The sequence below is a fragment of the Labrus mixtus genome, chromosome 9 (genome assembly GCF_963584025.1).
Source record: "Labrus mixtus chromosome 9, fLabMix1.1, whole genome shotgun sequence".
NCBI classification, from domain to species: Eukaryota; Metazoa; Chordata; class Actinopteri; order Labriformes; family Labridae; genus Labrus; species Labrus mixtus.
The window spans coordinates 5,587,222-5,605,000 of NC_083620.1; the positions used below are offsets into that span (position 1 = coordinate 5,587,222).

Consider the following 17,779-nt stretch of genomic DNA (forward strand, 5'->3'; position numbering starts at 1 on the left):
ACAATGTTTTGATGATTGAGTGACATTTACAACAAAAACCAGTATTGAATTAAAATAAAACAGAGGGAAATGAAGCACTCCTCCTTCAGTGAAGTTTTTGTTTTGTAGATACAAAGTGCTCTACAGACCCTGAACAGGAACAAGTAAAAAAAGCACTAAATAAATCACAGAATTAGAAAAAAAAAAGTAGTCCTAAAGAATAAATCATCCAAAGGATGCAGATAAAGCAGTTTTGGAGGTAAATTGAAATGATATACAGCCAAAAACCTTTCGCAATGTGTAGGAAACAGGCATTATCTGTCCACATTGGCTGTCTCTCTTAATGCTGATTTACTCTGTCATATTATTCTAAAGATGAGTGTAGATTTGGCCCCTGTGTCTGAGAAAAGACAAAAAACAGTAAAACTGACTTTGGATGCAAGTTTAATAAAAAGGAAAAACTTTGTAATAGATTTGTGCAATAAGAAAACAACAGCAGAGATGAACTCTTGTGATCCTCTGTCCTTCTTCAGACACAAGACCGGGTCCTTGCTGTCCAGGAGGGGGCGACAGGCCTGCATGCTGTGGTGCTGTAAGTCCAGAAAACTCACCAACACACTCCCTCTCTCTCTCACACACACAGACACACACACACACAGTCACAATCAGTCACTACTTGTTGCATGTGTCTAAGACTCTGCATGGTAATCTGACTGACATTAAACATAATCAGATCATTCACACTTCATGTGTTTTTAAGGGTTGGAATTCTCTTTTTCATTTTTTAAGATAACCCAAGTAAATAACCCAAAATGTTGCAGCTGGGGTCTTCCTTTACCCCCCTATTAAAATATTATAGGTGTATTTTTGACATATTTTTCATGGATATTTTGCACCGGTGATGAGAGTTTCTAGAAAGCAATTTGCGCGTTCCCATGTAGAAACATCTCACTTTAAAAGGCTCCACAGAATTTAACAATGCATTTGTATTTTCCACCTCTGTGTGTTTGAGTCACTGGTTCTTACAGGCTTGTGTGTTTCCTCCTCCTCCTCCTCCCTGGCCTGTGATTGGATTGCTCCTGCTCTACTTTGGACCAGTGTGAAGGCTGCACCTGAGCCGAGCAGCCAATAGGGAGAGAGAGAGAGAGAGAGAGAAACAGAGATAAACAGAGAGAGAGAGAGAGAGGTGCAGCGTAACAATACCCACACTGTAGAGAGGACACAGGTTTCCGGGCTTCTTTCCCAGCACCATCAGACCGATATTCGGCACTGATACTGACTCTCACTCATACAGTCATAGAGCATGCAGGCAGTCCTCTTCAGATTTCAGCTTCTAAGAGCAGATAAAACTGAATTTTCTTACAGTCTCACGACATGTTTTTGGCTTCAAAACGCTGAAAATAAGTAATAAAATGTTGGCATGAAATATTGTCCTGTATAGCTGCATCAGACATCAGTCTCAGCCCTCAGAGATCAGATCAGCCTGCAGGGATCAGGAGGAGGTTTCTGAGCCTGATCCTGTTCACTCCTCTGATGTGGACACTCACATCAAAATCAACAGGTTTGTGTGAGCGGAACAATGTAGGACACAAACAATATCATATAGTTATTTATTTTTACTACTGAACATAGAAACACAATATGTGATCGATACAAAAAGAATCTGCTCTTTAAAGGAAATATCACTTTCATGTCTGAAAATCTAATTGTGATCTTTTTAAGCTGTAATCACATATAGGCCATTTATTATGTATTTATTGATGTATTTCATTTTTAAAGAAGCATTCAACTGCACTACAGAAAACAAAAAAAACACTGTTTATACTAATAGCCTATACTGCTCATTCTGCCTGCTGTGTTATTCAGTTTTAATATTTGTTTATTAAAACAGATGCATTCATCTCAGTTCAATGTTTTAAAGTAGCAGGTGCTGTAATTTAAATGAATTCACTTTTTTTTTAATTCACAAGAAAGTGTCCTATTCTTTATGCTAATTATATCTTATATCAAAAGTGTACATCTGAAGAATAACTAAAGCTTTAAATGAGTTATTGTGGATTAGAACAATATATGTTTTCTGTTAAATTAAGTGTAGTGTCAGTATTCAGTGGCAATAAATAGAAACAAATTAAACACGTGCAACAACAGACTTCAGTTAATAGAAGTCAAGAAGATTTAAGTGTTTACGTTCCACCACTTCCAATATGTGTGTGTGTGTGTGTGTGTGTGTGTGTGTGTGTGTGTGTGTGTGTGTGTGTGTGTGTGTGTGTGTGTGTGTGGGGGGGGGGGGGGGGGGGGGGGGGGGGGGGGGGGGGGGTGTTATGTGTGTGTAATGTGGGGCAGCAGCAGACACTGTGAATTATCTCCTGTAGATAAAGAGATAAATATATGTCAGCCCTCTGTGATGTGTTTAGGTCCCACAGTAAAAACAGGAAAAGCTGCTGTTTGTCCTCACTGTGTAACTTCTCCTGTTGGCCCGAAGCTTCAGGAACAACACAGGCCTGCACTGATCATTTAACAAAGTTGTGAATAATCTTGGCCTTTTTACCCCACGCCGTCACCAGTCATTAGTTATGATCCACGGGGCCTCCACAGGAGCCTATTGATCACTCATTGACTGATTGATTTAGACAAATACTTTTTTCTCCCAGAGTGCGAGGTCGAGCCGCTCTCTCTGTTAATTGAAGATAACAGAGGGGCAACAATGGCCCCCGTAATAGAATGAGAGTTTTGTGATTATCGCTGCAGAAAGAAAAGAAAATGAAGAAGAAGGGGAGGAGGGTGAGGAGAGAGAGAGAGAGAGAGAGAGGGGGGGTTCTCTAATTAGGAAGCGGGGCGGTGTGGAGGCTGTGGCCGGCAGGCAGGCGACAGGCGCCGGGTCCCGGACAAAAGGCTGTCTGCTGCCCTAAACTCCCCCTGCTTAACCCTTTAAACTGAGACACACATATATACAGACACACAGACACACACACACACACACACACACACACACACACACACACACACACACACATACTGTGCAATGCGACATCTTGCATGCACACACGCACTAAAGACAAATGCATTTACACGCCAGGAATTTTACAGGAACAATACGCAAAAGCATCGTCATTCAAACACTTAATTTTGCTGAATTAATTGAGTTATTTTGTGAAATAAATCACAGATTTTATAAATGTTCCCCTCACAGTGTTAATCAGTTTTAATATTTGTTTAATCTTTTTTTTTACAATTATTTCTGCATGTAAAGTCGTATTTATTGAAGCAGAGGTTAAGGCTGTGAACCTGTCAGCTGAGGTAAACAGGGGTCTGCACAGGATGTTGTGGAAGTGGTGTGTGTGTGTGTGTGTGTGTGTGTGTGTGTGTGTGTGTGTGTGTGTGTGTGTGTGTGTGTGTGTGTGTGTGTGTGTATGTGTGAGTGTGTGTGTGTGTGTGTGTGTGTGCAGCATCGAAAGCTCTTCCTATAAATACTTACATTACTCGACTCTTTCTAAAAATAAAGCCAGGGACACAATAGTGAAGGAAATGCTGATTGACGGTGACTGAGGAGCTGCTCCAAATAGACCCCGACTGTAGTGCAAGCAGGAGACAGACCTGACGTAACATAAATTAAACACACTTAATGAACTGGAGCTTTTACCGTAATGCCTCTAATACAAAAATATATACATCATGAGGAAAATAAAGAAGAAAAAATTTAAAATTTAAAAACTCCCAGATCACAGCCTTCCTGCGACATAAAAACGTAGTTTAACTCAATAATTGAATATGATATCAATAACATGTAGAATAAGACCTGTAGCGTTTTTTTTATCGAGTTTAATAAACCACATGCAGACCCCCCCCCCCTCTTTTCTCGTTTAATGTTTGACCGACAGATGGCGCTCCAGCCAAACGTGTGCGTACAATAGTGTGTATGTGTTAGAAACTATAAATGACTTTATTAAAATGCTCTATACATTTCTGTAGCTACTTTCTCCAATTAGATAGTCAAACCAAAACTGAATTAATGATATAAATAATATAATATTAACAAGAATAATAATGAAACGTCTGCAGGATTTCAGCACAACGATTTTTTATTGAAATTGTGAGACAATCAAAAAAAAACAAAAAAACCCGGACAACCAGCATAAACAAGATACTTTCATCATCTTTAAATATATTTATGAATAGATATGAATGATGCGCCCGTTGAGGAGGAATTGCTTTGAATGTCTCCTGGCTGGAGTGAAATAACCTGAGGTGTTTTTATGAATTTGGAGCTCTTCCTCCCTCTGTCCCTCTGGATTTTGTCGGTGGATGCAGACTAAAACATGGCACACACGTCCTCTAAAAATCAGCGATGCTTCATACACAGTTTGTCAAACCAACAAGCGCTAAATAGCTTTTCATTTACAGTATATGTTCATGTAAAATGGGGGAGAGGAGGGGAGGAAAAGGAGAGAGAAGGAAAGAGAAAAAAGTAAAATTCGTAATATATACACGCTAATATACAGCCTTGAATAAATTAATACCAATTGCATATTCTTGGATCTTAGCTTTATTTACAGAATTGTTTTAATCTTTAATTACATAAATAGTTCAGAAACATTTTTTTTTCTGGCATGAAATGATAAGAAGCGGCTCTTTTTTTCCTCTTCATCTCCATGCCTTTTTTGAAATAGTCAGGCCTTGAAACAAACAAAGTTTTTGGATGCAGCTTGAGACGCGATGAGGCTCCTGTTCAGGTCTGAAGCCGGCTGCTTCAAGTTAACAAACTCGACACATCTTTATCAGTCTGTGGAGCCGCAGGCAGGCTAGACCGATATCTGGGGGCCGATACTGACCTTGTGTGGTCCAACTATGATATGATAAACTTTGATTGACAATATTTTTTATGTTGGAAAGTCCATGAACTGTAGTGGTAAATTTGTCTTGTTATATATGTATTTAGTTAGGCCTAATTGTTAATTTTCTATATTATTTTCATTTTAGCAGAACAAAGATGTATCCCAGAGTTTCTATGATGTTAAGTCTGCCTTCAGGAAATACTAACCTGACAAACCTGGGACTCAAGGGAGAGTTTTGGTGTCTATGATGGTCCAAAATGACGTCTGAGAGGCCTTCAACCCTCATTTATCTATAATTTGAAACATTAAATTTAATAATATGGACATAAAGTTCTGTATTTCTGCAGCTTTGTTCCCGAAATACCAGTTATCAGCCTTCACCGGGACCATAATGGCCTCACTCGTCCCAGTATCCATAATGTGCTGTACAGGACACTTGCACTTATAGTCCTCTGGTTTGTCTTCATCCCAAACTCAGTGTTCATCACTTGGGAGAGTCAGCTCTTGGGGAGGGCTCCCTCTGACCCTCCAGGCCGCTCACCAGTCTCTGGATGCTCTGCAGCTCGTTCACCGAGTCTTTCATGGAGGTTTTAGGGGACGAGGTCCTCCCATTGGACCCTCCAGTCTTATGGTTGCTGCTATGGTGCTCCGGGGCCGGGCTGGTCTCCCTGCTGCCCGGTTTGGAGGATTCAGAGCTCAGGTTGAGGCCGACCTGCTGCAGGCCAGCGGTGAGCAGGCTGGAGCTCTGTGACAGGGAAACCGGGAGCTGGTAGGGGTTGAAGCGGAGCCGGGGCCTGGATGAGCTAAGGAACGGGTTCCTGGAAAGCGGGTTGGAGGAGCTGGTGGCCGGGAGAGCTGAGGCCGAGGCCGCTGCTGCAGCCGCCGCCATGTAGGTGTATGGGTATGGGAAGAGACCGCCGAACGGAGGCATGGGGATGCCCTGGAAGACGAAAGAGAAAAGTGTTTGAGTGACTTTTTGTAATCTAGTCTAATAATAAAAATAATGAGGATTTTTTTTCTCTTCTGAGTTGTTATGCAAATACACTGCTCAAACGAAGGAGAGGAAAAAATCTTCTAAATGGCTTTTATCAGAAAAATACACTGGCTGAAATATTGTAGTGCATAGTTGTACAAGTTTAGACAGGTGACAGTTAACAATCAAATCCATACAGAAAACATCATTTAATCTCACACAATGCTGTTGTGCAATAATAAAAAGATGTCCCTATAAGAAGTATATTTTTTATCCACATTGGCTTCATGCAAGCTGGAAACTAAGTTTGAAGAAATCCTCCTTTGTGAATGCAAATACTTCTGTTAAAGTCCTGCAGGTTTGCATGCAGAAACACATGCAATTGTGCTTCTTGATCATTTTTCACTGAATGCACTATTTCAAACACATGAAGGAACATACATTTCAGTGGCACACATGGTCCACATAAGAAGTTTTTTATTATCTTATATGATCTTTTCTGTGTGGAATCTAATGCTAGATGTCTCTTGATCAAATACAACCATGCACATTGTTTAAGACTGCTCCATTTATGTTTTTAAACCACTCTACTTATCATCTGTTTCTTTCATTTTTCAAGTGAAGTTCTGATAGGACTGTGCAAAGTGACTTTTCTGGTCCTAAGAAGGTAAAACTTGACACCTAAACCTGTCTGCACTCTCAAGTTTCTGTTCTTGCTGACATCGGCTCAGTGCTACAGGTGTCCAGGCAAACTAAATCATGCTCTGATTGGCTGATTCTTCTTACCTGTGAGGCTAGCATGTGCTGGGACAGATGGAAGGGGAAGGGGTTCGGGGTTCCTCCTGCACCCTGGGAGGAGAGGCTGCCATTTTCCAAACCACCGGCCCCTGATACGGAGGCCAAAAGGTGACTCATGCCCATGGCCGAAAAGGCTCCGGGGGCCATGGCGAATTGACCCGGGTGAAACAACAGTGGCGATCCGGCGTTCAGAGGGTTAAAGAACTGCTGGCTATGCAGGCCAGACAGAGCCAGGCTTTGTAAGTGGCCCGGGCTGAAGTGCGAGGGGCTCTCGGTCTGGACCATGAGAGGGGAGAAGGTCTCCTTGCTGGCACTGATTCCTCCGGACTCCGAGTCCTTCGTCAACGTGTCCGAGGTGTCCTTCCTGCTCCTGCTTTCAGCTTTGTCCTTCTCCTGGTTCCTTACACTGAATAAAGAGTCCTCCTTCTTTTCCGTGCTGGGCCGCTCCCTCACGCGCTCCTCACACCTGGAGCTGTAGGGGGACACGGGTTCAGGTCCAGGGCTGTTTGAGGCAGTGCAGAGCTCGTCTTGATGCTCCATCTCCTGCTCGCTGTCAGTGCACGTTTTGTCGTCTAAAGCAAACGAATCATGGAGAAAGAGAGGTGTGAGCAAAGTGTCATATTCACACCAATAGTACACACACACCCACACACACACACACACACAAGCTTGGCCACATAAGCCTGGTGGGAGCCTTAAACTTTCAAAATCCCATATTTCCCACCGTATGTTCATGGATTAGGAAATTAACATGTGGCCTACATTTTAAAATAATTTTTAAAGTAAAATACATTAAAATACATTTGAGTCATTATTATTTAAAACTGTTTAAAGCTTCTGTTTTCAAACACTTAGAATAATAATCGTCCAGACATAAATAACAGAGCTATTTAAATCTGCTACTTGCTTCTTAGGCTTTCAATTTATTAAAATTAGGAAATTAAAAACAACAGGATTAGACCAGAAAATAAAAACAAAAGATTAACACGATTAACTTTAAAGAATAATGGAACAGGATAATGCCACTAAGAGCAGCACACACTGATGATTGTAAAGTGTAATATTTCACATTAAAATCTTGATCAAATAATCCACAAAATGTAGACTGATTTTAGTGCTGCATATCAAGTTGTTGAATGTATACCCTAATGTGTTAAGCATTTATACACTGTCTGCTTCAGAACCAGTGATGCACCAAAAGACTGCATACAGGCTACCTTAATTTACAATAACTATCATTATATTAAAAAAAAAGACAATAATTGATTTTCCTAACGTTGCCAGTTATTTTCTCCCAGTCAAACTACCGTCATTGTTTTGCCAATTAAACACAATAAAATTACTACATTGATTAAATGTAAATTCAGACATTTCAGCATCAATATCTCATCAACATACATTTTATAGTCATACTCAGCTAAATGCCCATATATGGGCATTTAAATGGAAATAAATAATACTGCTCCTCACCATGACTTGGCCTGCTGAACCTCAGCGGGCTTGAACCAGCACCCAGCGGGGAGTGGACGGTGTCTCTGCCGGCTGGAGGATCACTGGAGGAGGCGTCCGAGTCTGCTCCCTCCCGGTCCCCCTTACACTGGTCCTCATACATCCGCAGTGACGGCATGGTCAGCTGTTTCCTGTCGGCGACACTATCATTATTTATAGTAATACTAATGTTAATGATAATAATAGCAATAATAACAATAAAAAATATTATTATTAATAATAATAATAATAATAATAATAATAATAATAATAATAAATCATGGTGGTTTGGCTGTTACACCATGACCTTGCAGGATAAAAATATGGACACACACACACACACACACACACACACACACACGCACACACGCACGCACGCACGCACACACACACACTGGAATTGAATTATTGATAATCTCTGTAGGTGTTTGATATCTACCTTTTCTCTCTCCTCCCGTTCCCCGTGTCTCTGAATCCTTTGGCGAAAGGGTTGTTGTCAATCTTTAACTGCGTAATCTGCCAAAAACACAAACATTAAGAATACATTTTTACAATAAAGCCAAAAAAACAATTACAATGATTACAAAATCCACAGAGTTGTGGGCCAATTGTCTGTCTATACACTTTGTGCATGTTTGGATTAACACACACAGAAACCAGCGTGTTGGACAGGAGCCACAGCAGGCCTCACATTTGCATTATTAATAAAAGCGTAATGACGGAGCGTTATTCTCATTGGCCCCTGGAGGGAAATTCTGCCACGAAATATTTCTCTATGGGGGCCACAGAAGCCTTAGTCCCCCCAGAAAGAAAAAAAAAAGCAGTGGGAGCAATACTTGAACAGATGACTATCATATCAATAATTAATAATGCGGTTTGGATCGCTGCTGCTGCTTCCCGGTTGTCTCTCGGTACACGTAGTCACGGAGGCGGCAGACGCCTGTGTGTCACTCGCACGTGCTTCATCCGGGCTACTGGAGGCCCCATAGTGGCCCCGGAACAGGACGCTTCGGGGCGTTTTGCCATTTGAGCAGAGAGAGTATCTCGCAGCATCTGTCCACTGTGGCTGCAGGGTGACCAGCCTTTTAAATGCCCTCTAATCGATGGTGACTCTCTGCAATAAACTTTTACAACAAGAGACCCCCCCCCCCCCCCCCCTCCCGCTCTCACTCCTCTACCTCACCCTTCACCATCTCCCAGACCTCGCCGGACACAAGCTCCAATTAGCCTCATGGAGAAGGATAAAGAGGCAGTGGAGGGGGCTTATATTATTGCCATCAAATATACACATATAAAAAACCTCAATCCAGATATGCTGGATTTTTGTAAACCAAAATGTAAGACTAACAATGCCCCTTTACACACACAAATATAAAACCTCCTCTAAAATATTCCGGATGTAATAACCATACACAAACCTCGGTTTAGATATGGTTTATGATACAAGCATACATAAAAGCTCGATTGAGGTTTTCTTAATGTTACCCATGTACGAACCTCAAATCAGAAATCAAAAAGCCAATAGAAAAACCTCAATTCAATTATGCTGGATTTTCCATATCTCTACAAAACCTCAATTTATGTGTTGAATGTCTATACACAACCCCTACACGTCGATTAAAAAATACACCTGCTAAATGTGTATACCCATTTAAGGAAACTCTATTCAAATATATAGACTATTTTGTAAAAACATCCATAACAAAATGCTAAAATGCTCTGCCCTTTTTAAGATACAGTGTATTTTGAGCAATATAAAATAACTCAATTCAGATGTGCTGGATTTTATTCACAAGTAAAAAATGTTTTTTTTTTAAATTATGGATTTTAATGCCATAAACAAAAAACGTCCATTCCGATATAGGCTACTGCGGTTTTAATAAACTCTTACATAACCTAATTTCAGAAGCGCCTGGTTTCAGAGCTACTTCATTAAACCCCCCCAAAATAAAACATATCGCCGTTATTTAAAAAGAAATAAATAATCGTAAAAAGTAAGATATTTCGGCCTTAATAGAACATTTAAAGCAACAACAAAAGCACACTTGCCACATTTATACGCCTAATTATTCACTCCTGGTCAAGGTAATTGCGCGTTTAAAGCGCATGGATTCCTGCTAACACACCGCAACACAACAACTTTGGCTTCAAATTTGAATTCATAGTCAGAGATATCAGCTACACCCACAAGTCCAGGCAAAACAGCAATTACAAAAATCAAGTGGGACATGGGAGTCCTCTGCAGGGAAATTAGGCGACCTACAAAATCAGATTAAGTCTTCAGGGGATGGCGCGGGGGGAGGGGAGGGGAGGGGAGGGGAGGGGAGGGGGGACGCATGTAGGACATTTATTATGCAAAGTATAGCAGCCATATTAGAGGCAGTTGGTGTAGTGTGTGTTTGCAGTGACTCACCTTGTCGTTCTGATACGCTGTCACGGCCACAAACTCGGTTTCCGGGAACACGTAGGTCCTGAAGGTGCTGTAGGGGAGCTTGAGGATATCGTTGGCCCGGACTATGTGGAACCTGGGCTGGTACTTGTGCATGGAGTTCAGGATTGTCTGGACCAACACACGTGAACAAACAGAGCTTTGGAGTAAATATCATGACATTTTGATGCCTCGCTTTGTTTTCTCCACATTAAAACCTCGACAGATCATCTTTGTTATTGATGCTGTTATAATTACTGTGTGAGCAGACTTGTCTGTAATTAGCGCGAGGCGAAGGGAAAAACCTGACCAGGCCACACATGTTGTCATGAGGGCTCACAACCACAGCAGAAAATGTGATTTGATGCAGTTTCTATCTTTCATTCATGTTTAATTTACCACCAAGTATGGACACATTACAGGCTGCTGTAGCCGGAGGGCCTGCTGTTTGACATGTACAACAGCATCCAACACAAAATATCATTCCAAGATACCCCAAAATAAACCTCAAATAGCGGAAATCAATTCCATTTATAAGCAAGCAAATCGTCAATTGCAGGTAAAATAAAGAGATGAAATCACAAATAAGCAGCACATGCATGTGTGAATAAGTCGTGTATAAACAAACAAACAAACAAACGTGCCTGTAAGCGATTGCAAATTTAGACTGACATGTAAATGTTGAATTTGTTTCCAGACGGAAGCACACTTTGACTGCCAGTCAGATGGGCTTTCTCAGACATTTAACATTTGCCCCCATTGTTTTTATGTATTCATTTAAGTCTCCTGTGCATGTTATTGAGGAAACACATCATGTGAAATGATAAAAAAATTGGTGGAATGATGTGCGTAAAACATACACTTATTGCAGCATCCAGAACACATTGAATGCAAAATAAAACAGCAACCTAAACTGCGTTTAAACTCCACTATGCTATGTAGTGCACCATATGTATTTTTTTTTATTGTGAGGTAACAGGTTGGATGGGGTATAAACACGTCTGTCAGCTCCGATATTTAAGCTCATTTAACGCCATTTCTCTGTTGCCAGATTTGATGATACACCTCTTAATCCTCTTTATAGACACTCAGCTATGATATGATGTGAGTTTTTTTTAAATTCCTAATAAAACCACGGTGAGAAATAAAGAATAAAAAAAGTATAGCCGTGGTCTTATAGGCCCTGAGCTACTACTGCTGCTGCTGCTGCTGCACGGTTTGGATAAAGTCTGTGGATACGAGAGGAGAAAATGTAGGCTGATAATAATTTGGAGAGCTGCAAGGAAACATAAGCTCTGAGTATGTCAGCGACGGTGGGAAGTCAAGTGGCGACAAAGTGTCAACAGCTTTGGAAGTAATAACATCCAGCAGCAAATATTGCCTAATTTTTAAACGAATATTTAAAACTAATATGTTTATTGTATTTGTCTAAAAGGGATCTACTTTTGCACATTTTTTATTTGCATGCTGAAATTTTAGTTTGAATTTAGAGCTTTAAAAAATAAAAGAATAATTTCACTGGCATTTTGTTATTATTTTTATTTTGCTGCTGCAATGACCCACTTTGCCCCGAATGCCTCATGAAAATTTAACGTCATCTTAAAAACACATGAAACCTCCTGCCCAGTCTTGCAGCAGCAAACACCTCGTAGTGTAAATATAAAAACGTGTCCTTAGTGGAAGAAGAGAAAAGGAAATAAAACGTTTCTGTACTCACAAATCCGTGTTTGTCTGATATGTTGTTGGTCAGCTTGAGTTTATGGAAAGCAACAGGCTTGGCCATCCACTGCTCGCCGGTGGCCGGGCTGTCCGGGTGGATATACATCCTCTTGGGCATCTCCGGGTCGGCCTTGCCCGCGACCATCCAGCGAGAGTTGTGAAACTTGTAGCGGCAGTCGTCCGCCGCGACGATGTCCATCAGCAAGATGTATTTGGCTTTTTTATCGAGCCCGTTTATCCGAACTTTAAACGGAGGGAACATCCTCCTGCAGACGGACACAAACACACACACACATTGAGTCAGCCAAAACAGCAAGAACATGCACGCAACACCGGAATAATCGTGACAAAAGGAGGCCGTGAAGGCAACGCGAAGAAAACAAGAGGACATATTTTAATAGTCACATATTACACGCAATTAAGCAACACAACACAATCACAATGTAAGCGTGTATGTAGTCCTATGTGTGTGTGACTTCTCTTTCCGCCTGTGTTTGTGTGTGTATGTGTGTGTTGTCCAAATCGTGCACTACAAAGCTGAGCAGTATATTTATGACCACAGCTCTTCACGTCCCAGCTTTTTGAAGTGACAGCCTGTTTATAAAACCCAGAAGCTCTGCTGCCTCCTCACAATGCACTTTAAGGAGATAAAAAAAAAAACCTGATAAAAGACCAGAGCAGATTTTACACCCCCCCAAAAAATATTCCAAATATTTACTTTGATCAGCAGGAAAATTTGTCAGAAATATTTTCAAAATCAAATGACGCTTTCTTGTCTAATTGACTTATTTTGTAAAAAAAAAAAAAAAAAGAAGAAGCTAGCCTACTTTAAGTGTCCACACAGTTATTGGGCTGGAACTTATTTTATAAAAACAACATATTTAGTGTGAAATGTGAGGAAAACAACGCGAGTTCATTCTTTATAATCTAGTTATGCCTGTTTTATTGTTCATTTATCGTGGAACAGGCTAATAATCAGAGGGGAAATAAATACGGTGTTGCAGAGGCCTGACACGCAGGCTGTCGCTTCTAAACGTTAATAAATCTCCTTAAAGCTTCTATAAAGTCGTCAGCTGGGATCCATTCTCTTCATAAATACTCATCAGTGCTGAGATCATATTTTAAAAAAGAAAGAATAATAGTTGTGAGGGATTCCTACCTCCCGGACTTGGTAATAACCATCTCAGTCCCGAGTTTATGAAACTGGTCCCACAGATCCTTGGCTTCCAGTGTAACTTTGGGATCGTCGTCTACTTCCTCCTCGGGCTCCAGGCTCTTCATGCTGCGGAGATGAGCCGCCTGATGGTGGCTGAGGGCCGGGTGGAGCCCAGCCTCCGCCGCCCCGGCCAGGCCGTGGTCTGGGATGGGCTTGGTGAGCGCCCCGGGAGGCAGACTGAGCGCCGGGAAGAAGGAAGGCTGCGCGGCCGCTAGAAAGGCGGACATGGGGAAGTCGGTCGGCCGGTGTGCGTGGAAAGGGTGATAAGCCATTGCAGTCCCTGTAAAAACTGGATCTCTCATCGGTGCATCCACAAAAAGCGAAGTGAAAATTTGAGATTTGTAGTGGTATTTCCCCCAAAACCCCGGAGCCGGTGTAGGTCCGCGCTTCGCGAGCAGTTTAGTTTGTGTTGTGCGCTTGAGAGGAGTCCGGCGCCGCGTCAAACACACAGCGCGTAATCAGAATGAAGAAAACAGCACAGAGTTGTGCTGATGTGTGCTTCCTTTGGATCCTCCGCCGATCGTTGAGCTGGAGCGGCGCGGTGTGTGAAGGCAGAGCCCGGCTGCGCTGTGTGCCTCACAGTTCCTCTGCTTTAGTCATCCCACACTGACTGGAGAGATGTGGCCCCGCTCACTGCAGATCTGTGACTATCTCACATGTCCTTCCTGCCTCCATCCCCAACACTAATGAACCAAGCCCCTTTGATTGCTGATTTTACGCTTTCTGGACCAATTGTGGGCCCCTATAGGCGTGGTTCTGACAGCTCCGGCCAGACTCTACGAGAGGAGGGAGGGGGGACAAGAAGGTGTCGGAAGCATTAGCAGTAAGAAAACATGTCAACAGAATAAAATATTAACCAATGACAGGAAAGATCGGGAAATCCCACCCCCATTTCCAAGCCAAACACCGGGTCAGCCCTCAGTTGTTGGCCGGTGGAGGCATCACCTCTCTCGGCTTGCGTTTTTAACAATGTCGCCTTCGGAGAACCTGTCCACAGACTCCCTGTCTAATACTCACCTTAATACAGAGGAGCAGCTCCACTTCTGCACGTTTAGCACTGTCTCTCAGAACAACTCATTCCAGTCAATCCGCGGCTCGCAGCTCCGGCTCCGCATTCCGGAGAGATTTATGTCACAGAGCTACAGCTCTGCGCGTCGCTCTCTATAATAACAGACTTGTAATTATTCCATGTTATCGGCTGTTTTGACGCTTATGCTGGATTTCCCTCATACTAGCCTCGGCTATGTTAGCTGCACTCCAGCTTCACAGAGAGACATTTATCTGCGCGTTTTCCTGATCGAGCTGACGGGAAGAAAGCAGCAGCAGCAGCCGCAGCGTCATAAAGAGACAAGGCTGGAAAAGACAAACCCAGATGCTGCTGCGTGGAGACAAAAAGAGGAAACCAGATGAATGATGATGAGTGAATTTTGAGAGAAATCAGGGTGAGTGTTCACTTCGATATAAACTCTTTGAAAAGGAAATAAAAGTTAGTTCTCTTGGAGACTTTCTGGTGGAGACTGATTCTCAATGAGTAGAGGAAAAAGTTGTATTCGTGCAGTTTGTGGGGATTACTGCAGAGTCTCGTTTTACTGCCACATCAAACATGCCGTGATGAGATGATTTAGTGCTCGGTCTGAGGCTGAGGGCAGGCCGGGCTGCTGCGTGTAATCTCCGACAGGTTGTATTTTGTCTAACCGAAGGACGGTGCGGGGCTCCGGGAGCCACGGGGCCCCCACCACCACCAGACTCTGTGCACTCTGCTCTGCTGAGTCTCGCCTTTAGATGACTGCAGCTCCCGATTAACTCGGACTCAGTTTGCTAACGAGCCGCGCGGCGCCAGTCGCCACAATAAGAACAATCTCTTGTCTCTTTATATTTACCCTGAAGTCCTGCATGTGCGCGCCCCTCCGGCCCCTCAGCTGCAGCCCTCTCTGCGGCTCCGTTCCGCTCCTCTGTCTCGGTCATGACTCGGTGTCAGATGGGATTTTTTTTCTCTGGATAAACAGCTGCTCTCTCCGGGCAAGAAAAACGGTGCTGATGTGGGCCACAGGCTTCACTTTGACCAAAAGTGAAACAAAAAGTGATAACCCTTGTGAATGAGGCTGTCAGTAACAACTGTGCATTTCCTATTAACCCTGGAAGTTAGCGGCGTCTCTGCGACTTCCTCTGACAGCCATACACAATCCTCAATGGCCATAAAAATATCCTGAACAATATTTATAAACCCTTTACTTATTAATTAGTTAAATCCACCTCAAGTCATTTCTAATTGGATGTAAAACAGATAGTAAAAAAAAAGAAAAAAAGCCTGCTTTTGAGAGACAAAACAAAATAGTTTTCATGTCTTTTAATGATTTAAAACTCCACAAGGTTGCAGAAGCGCTTGTGTGGCAGATTGAGCATGTTATGTGATTTAAGAGCATGAAATGTTTGGACATCTCCGCTGCGTTACACACTTGTTGCCCGGCGTCCATCACACTGATACAGCCATGCGTAAAGTGCCAGCAGGCCAGGCAGGGTGAGCTCCAGCTACGCCACAGAGAAACACACCTGAATGATGTCTAAAGGTGCAGGGAACACATTTTGTTTTGATATCAGACTCAGGTCCCCAGAGCATCAAGTGTTCTATCATTGGAGAGTGTATTTTGACTCAGCTAGGTGTTGGACATAAGCAGTGACTTCACATACAGAATCATCAGGCATGTCTATAGTTTTCTTAGAGTTACAGATTGTTGTGTATCTGCAAATATTAGTCCGGACATCCTTGTTTGGACTGCAGCACCTTCAGATTTATGAAATGACAGAGCGGCACAGAGTCAGACTTTTTCTGAGCTTTATTGCACAGAAAAAAAAGAAGAAAAAAGAATTAGCAACATATGGAGGAGGATAACGGTTTTTCTGCCGGAATACTCAGCTGGATAATTGTATCAACAATGCTCGTGCAAATTAGTCACCATTTATTTGTTCTGTGCCGTCAGTGGTACAGAAATCTCCATTACGCGCGATTTAAAAGTCATTAAGTCCAGGGAGGAGGACTGCTCCGAGAGGAAGGGGCACTGCGCTGATAGATTAACATACTCTCTGTGTTGAGGATTAATGCGGGTAGACAGTAAATACGCCGCTCACACTTGTTCTTTGGGAATGGGTGTCATTTCTGGAAGTGGGGAAGCTGGATAATAAAGGATCTTGAGGCAAATTCAGAAGCTTTCTAAACCCCAAATGTCTCATACGTTTATATCTCAGATAATTTCTGATCATGGAAATATTTTTTATGATCTTAATCCATGATATGATTAAAATCAAGCAGGTTTTGAAGCTTCAATTTGAGATATTTCTGCGAAAAGTCGTCAGTCACCCTGCACACTGGGCTAAAATTGTATGAGCTGCTTGCATGCCTTTTTCCATGCAGTAGGAAGTTGACTAAAGCCTCTGTGTGTCCTTGATACGCCTGTCCGGTATATAACAATAAAGCTGCAGATGTGAAAATGTGCGTAAAAGCGCCTTCCGTCCCGCTGATTTGGCCCCTGTGCATGTTAGTGATCCGGGCCAGAGACGCTCTAATTACAACAGAACGGGGCAGTTTTGCGCCATATTCGTCCATAATCGAGTATTGTTTTTTCCTTCCTCCCCTCGACATTATTCCTTTCTTCCTTTTATCTCTCCATCTTCTCCTTCCATCTCCCTGCATCATCTCTTCGGCTATATTTAGCGGCTAGACTGAGGCCTTGGCGCCAGACCGTTTAAGACCTGTCAAAGTCCCTCATATTTCCCCTTGTCACATGGAAACCCGGCGACCAGCGGCCCTCTCCTCCTCCCTCCCTTTCTATGCCTCTCTCCTCCTCGTGCAGCCACCAGCAGCCCTCCTCCTTCTCCTTCATCTCCTCTACTTCCTCCTCCTCAGTTCACTCTGCTAAATGAAACATATCAATTCTCACTTTCCTGAAAAGAGAAACGCACACACTGAACCGCACGTTCATGTCATTTGAAACAACACAGTGAAAGAGATGCTTTTTGGGAGCAGACTAATACCTGATGCGTCTCAGCTCTTCCATAAAACAAACATTCTTCCCGGACATGACAAACTCAATCATGAACTACAACCACTCACATCCCAGTTTCCTTCCAGCCCTGTTTCAAACCTCCTACTCTCTGAGCTACTCCTCCTGCCTGTGTGCATGGAAGCTCTCGCTATTTGTGAGCATGGGTGTGTGTGTGTGTGTGTGTGTGTGACTAACAGGTGGACCACCAGGTGGGGGCGCTATAGTGACCCAGGGGAGCCAGAGCAGAGTGATAGAGCCATCACACCCACAGGCGTGATAGCAGCAGTCAAAGCTTTGATTCTCACA

General features: G+C 42.7%; 1 protein-coding gene across 5 annotated transcripts; it reads right to left on the minus strand.

Annotated features, from left to right (window-relative positions):
- Positions 1-4,040: 4,040 nt before the first annotated feature.
- On the minus strand, positions 4,041-15,453 carry tbx2b (T-box transcription factor 2b). Of its 5 annotated transcripts, none has more exons than XM_061046074.1 (8): positions 15,314-15,453; positions 13,377-14,209; positions 12,214-12,483; positions 10,484-10,634; positions 8,510-8,586; positions 8,053-8,234; positions 6,571-7,154; positions 4,041-5,751 (listed from the first exon to the last, which is right to left on the minus strand). In XM_061046074.1, exons 2-8 carry the CDS (start codon positions 13,733-13,735, stop codon positions 5,296-5,298), a joined length of 2,079 nt encoding a protein of 692 aa, XP_060902057.1. In that variant the 5' UTR covers positions 13,736-14,209; positions 15,314-15,453; the 3' UTR covers positions 4,041-5,295. The 5 variants fall into 5 exon arrangements, with proteins under 5 accessions (XP_060902057.1, XP_060902056.1, XP_060902059.1 ...); XM_061046073.1 differs by lacking the exon at positions 15,314-15,453 and adding an exon at positions 14,451-14,599; XM_061046076.1 differs by lacking the exon at positions 15,314-15,453 and having other exon boundaries at positions 8,053-8,222; positions 13,377-14,235.
- Between the last annotated feature and the right edge of the window lie 2,326 nt (positions 15,454-17,779).

What these genes read in the sequence shown, in the direction of transcription:
- tbx2b (XM_061046074.1), bottom strand. Translation starts at nt 13,735, where the DNA reads ATGAGAGATCCAGTTTTTACAGGGACTGCAATGGCTTATCACCCTTTC. An exon ending in CAGCGTATCAGAACGACAAG is followed by an intron (nt 8,587 to 10,483) that starts GTGAGTCACTGC and finishes TGTTTTTGGCAG; the next exon opens with ATTACGCAGTTAAAGATTGA. An exon ending in GTTCAGCAGGCCAAGTCATG is followed by an intron (nt 7,155 to 8,052) that starts GTGAGGAGCAGT and finishes CGTTTGCTTTAG; the next exon opens with ACGACAAAACGTGCACTGAC.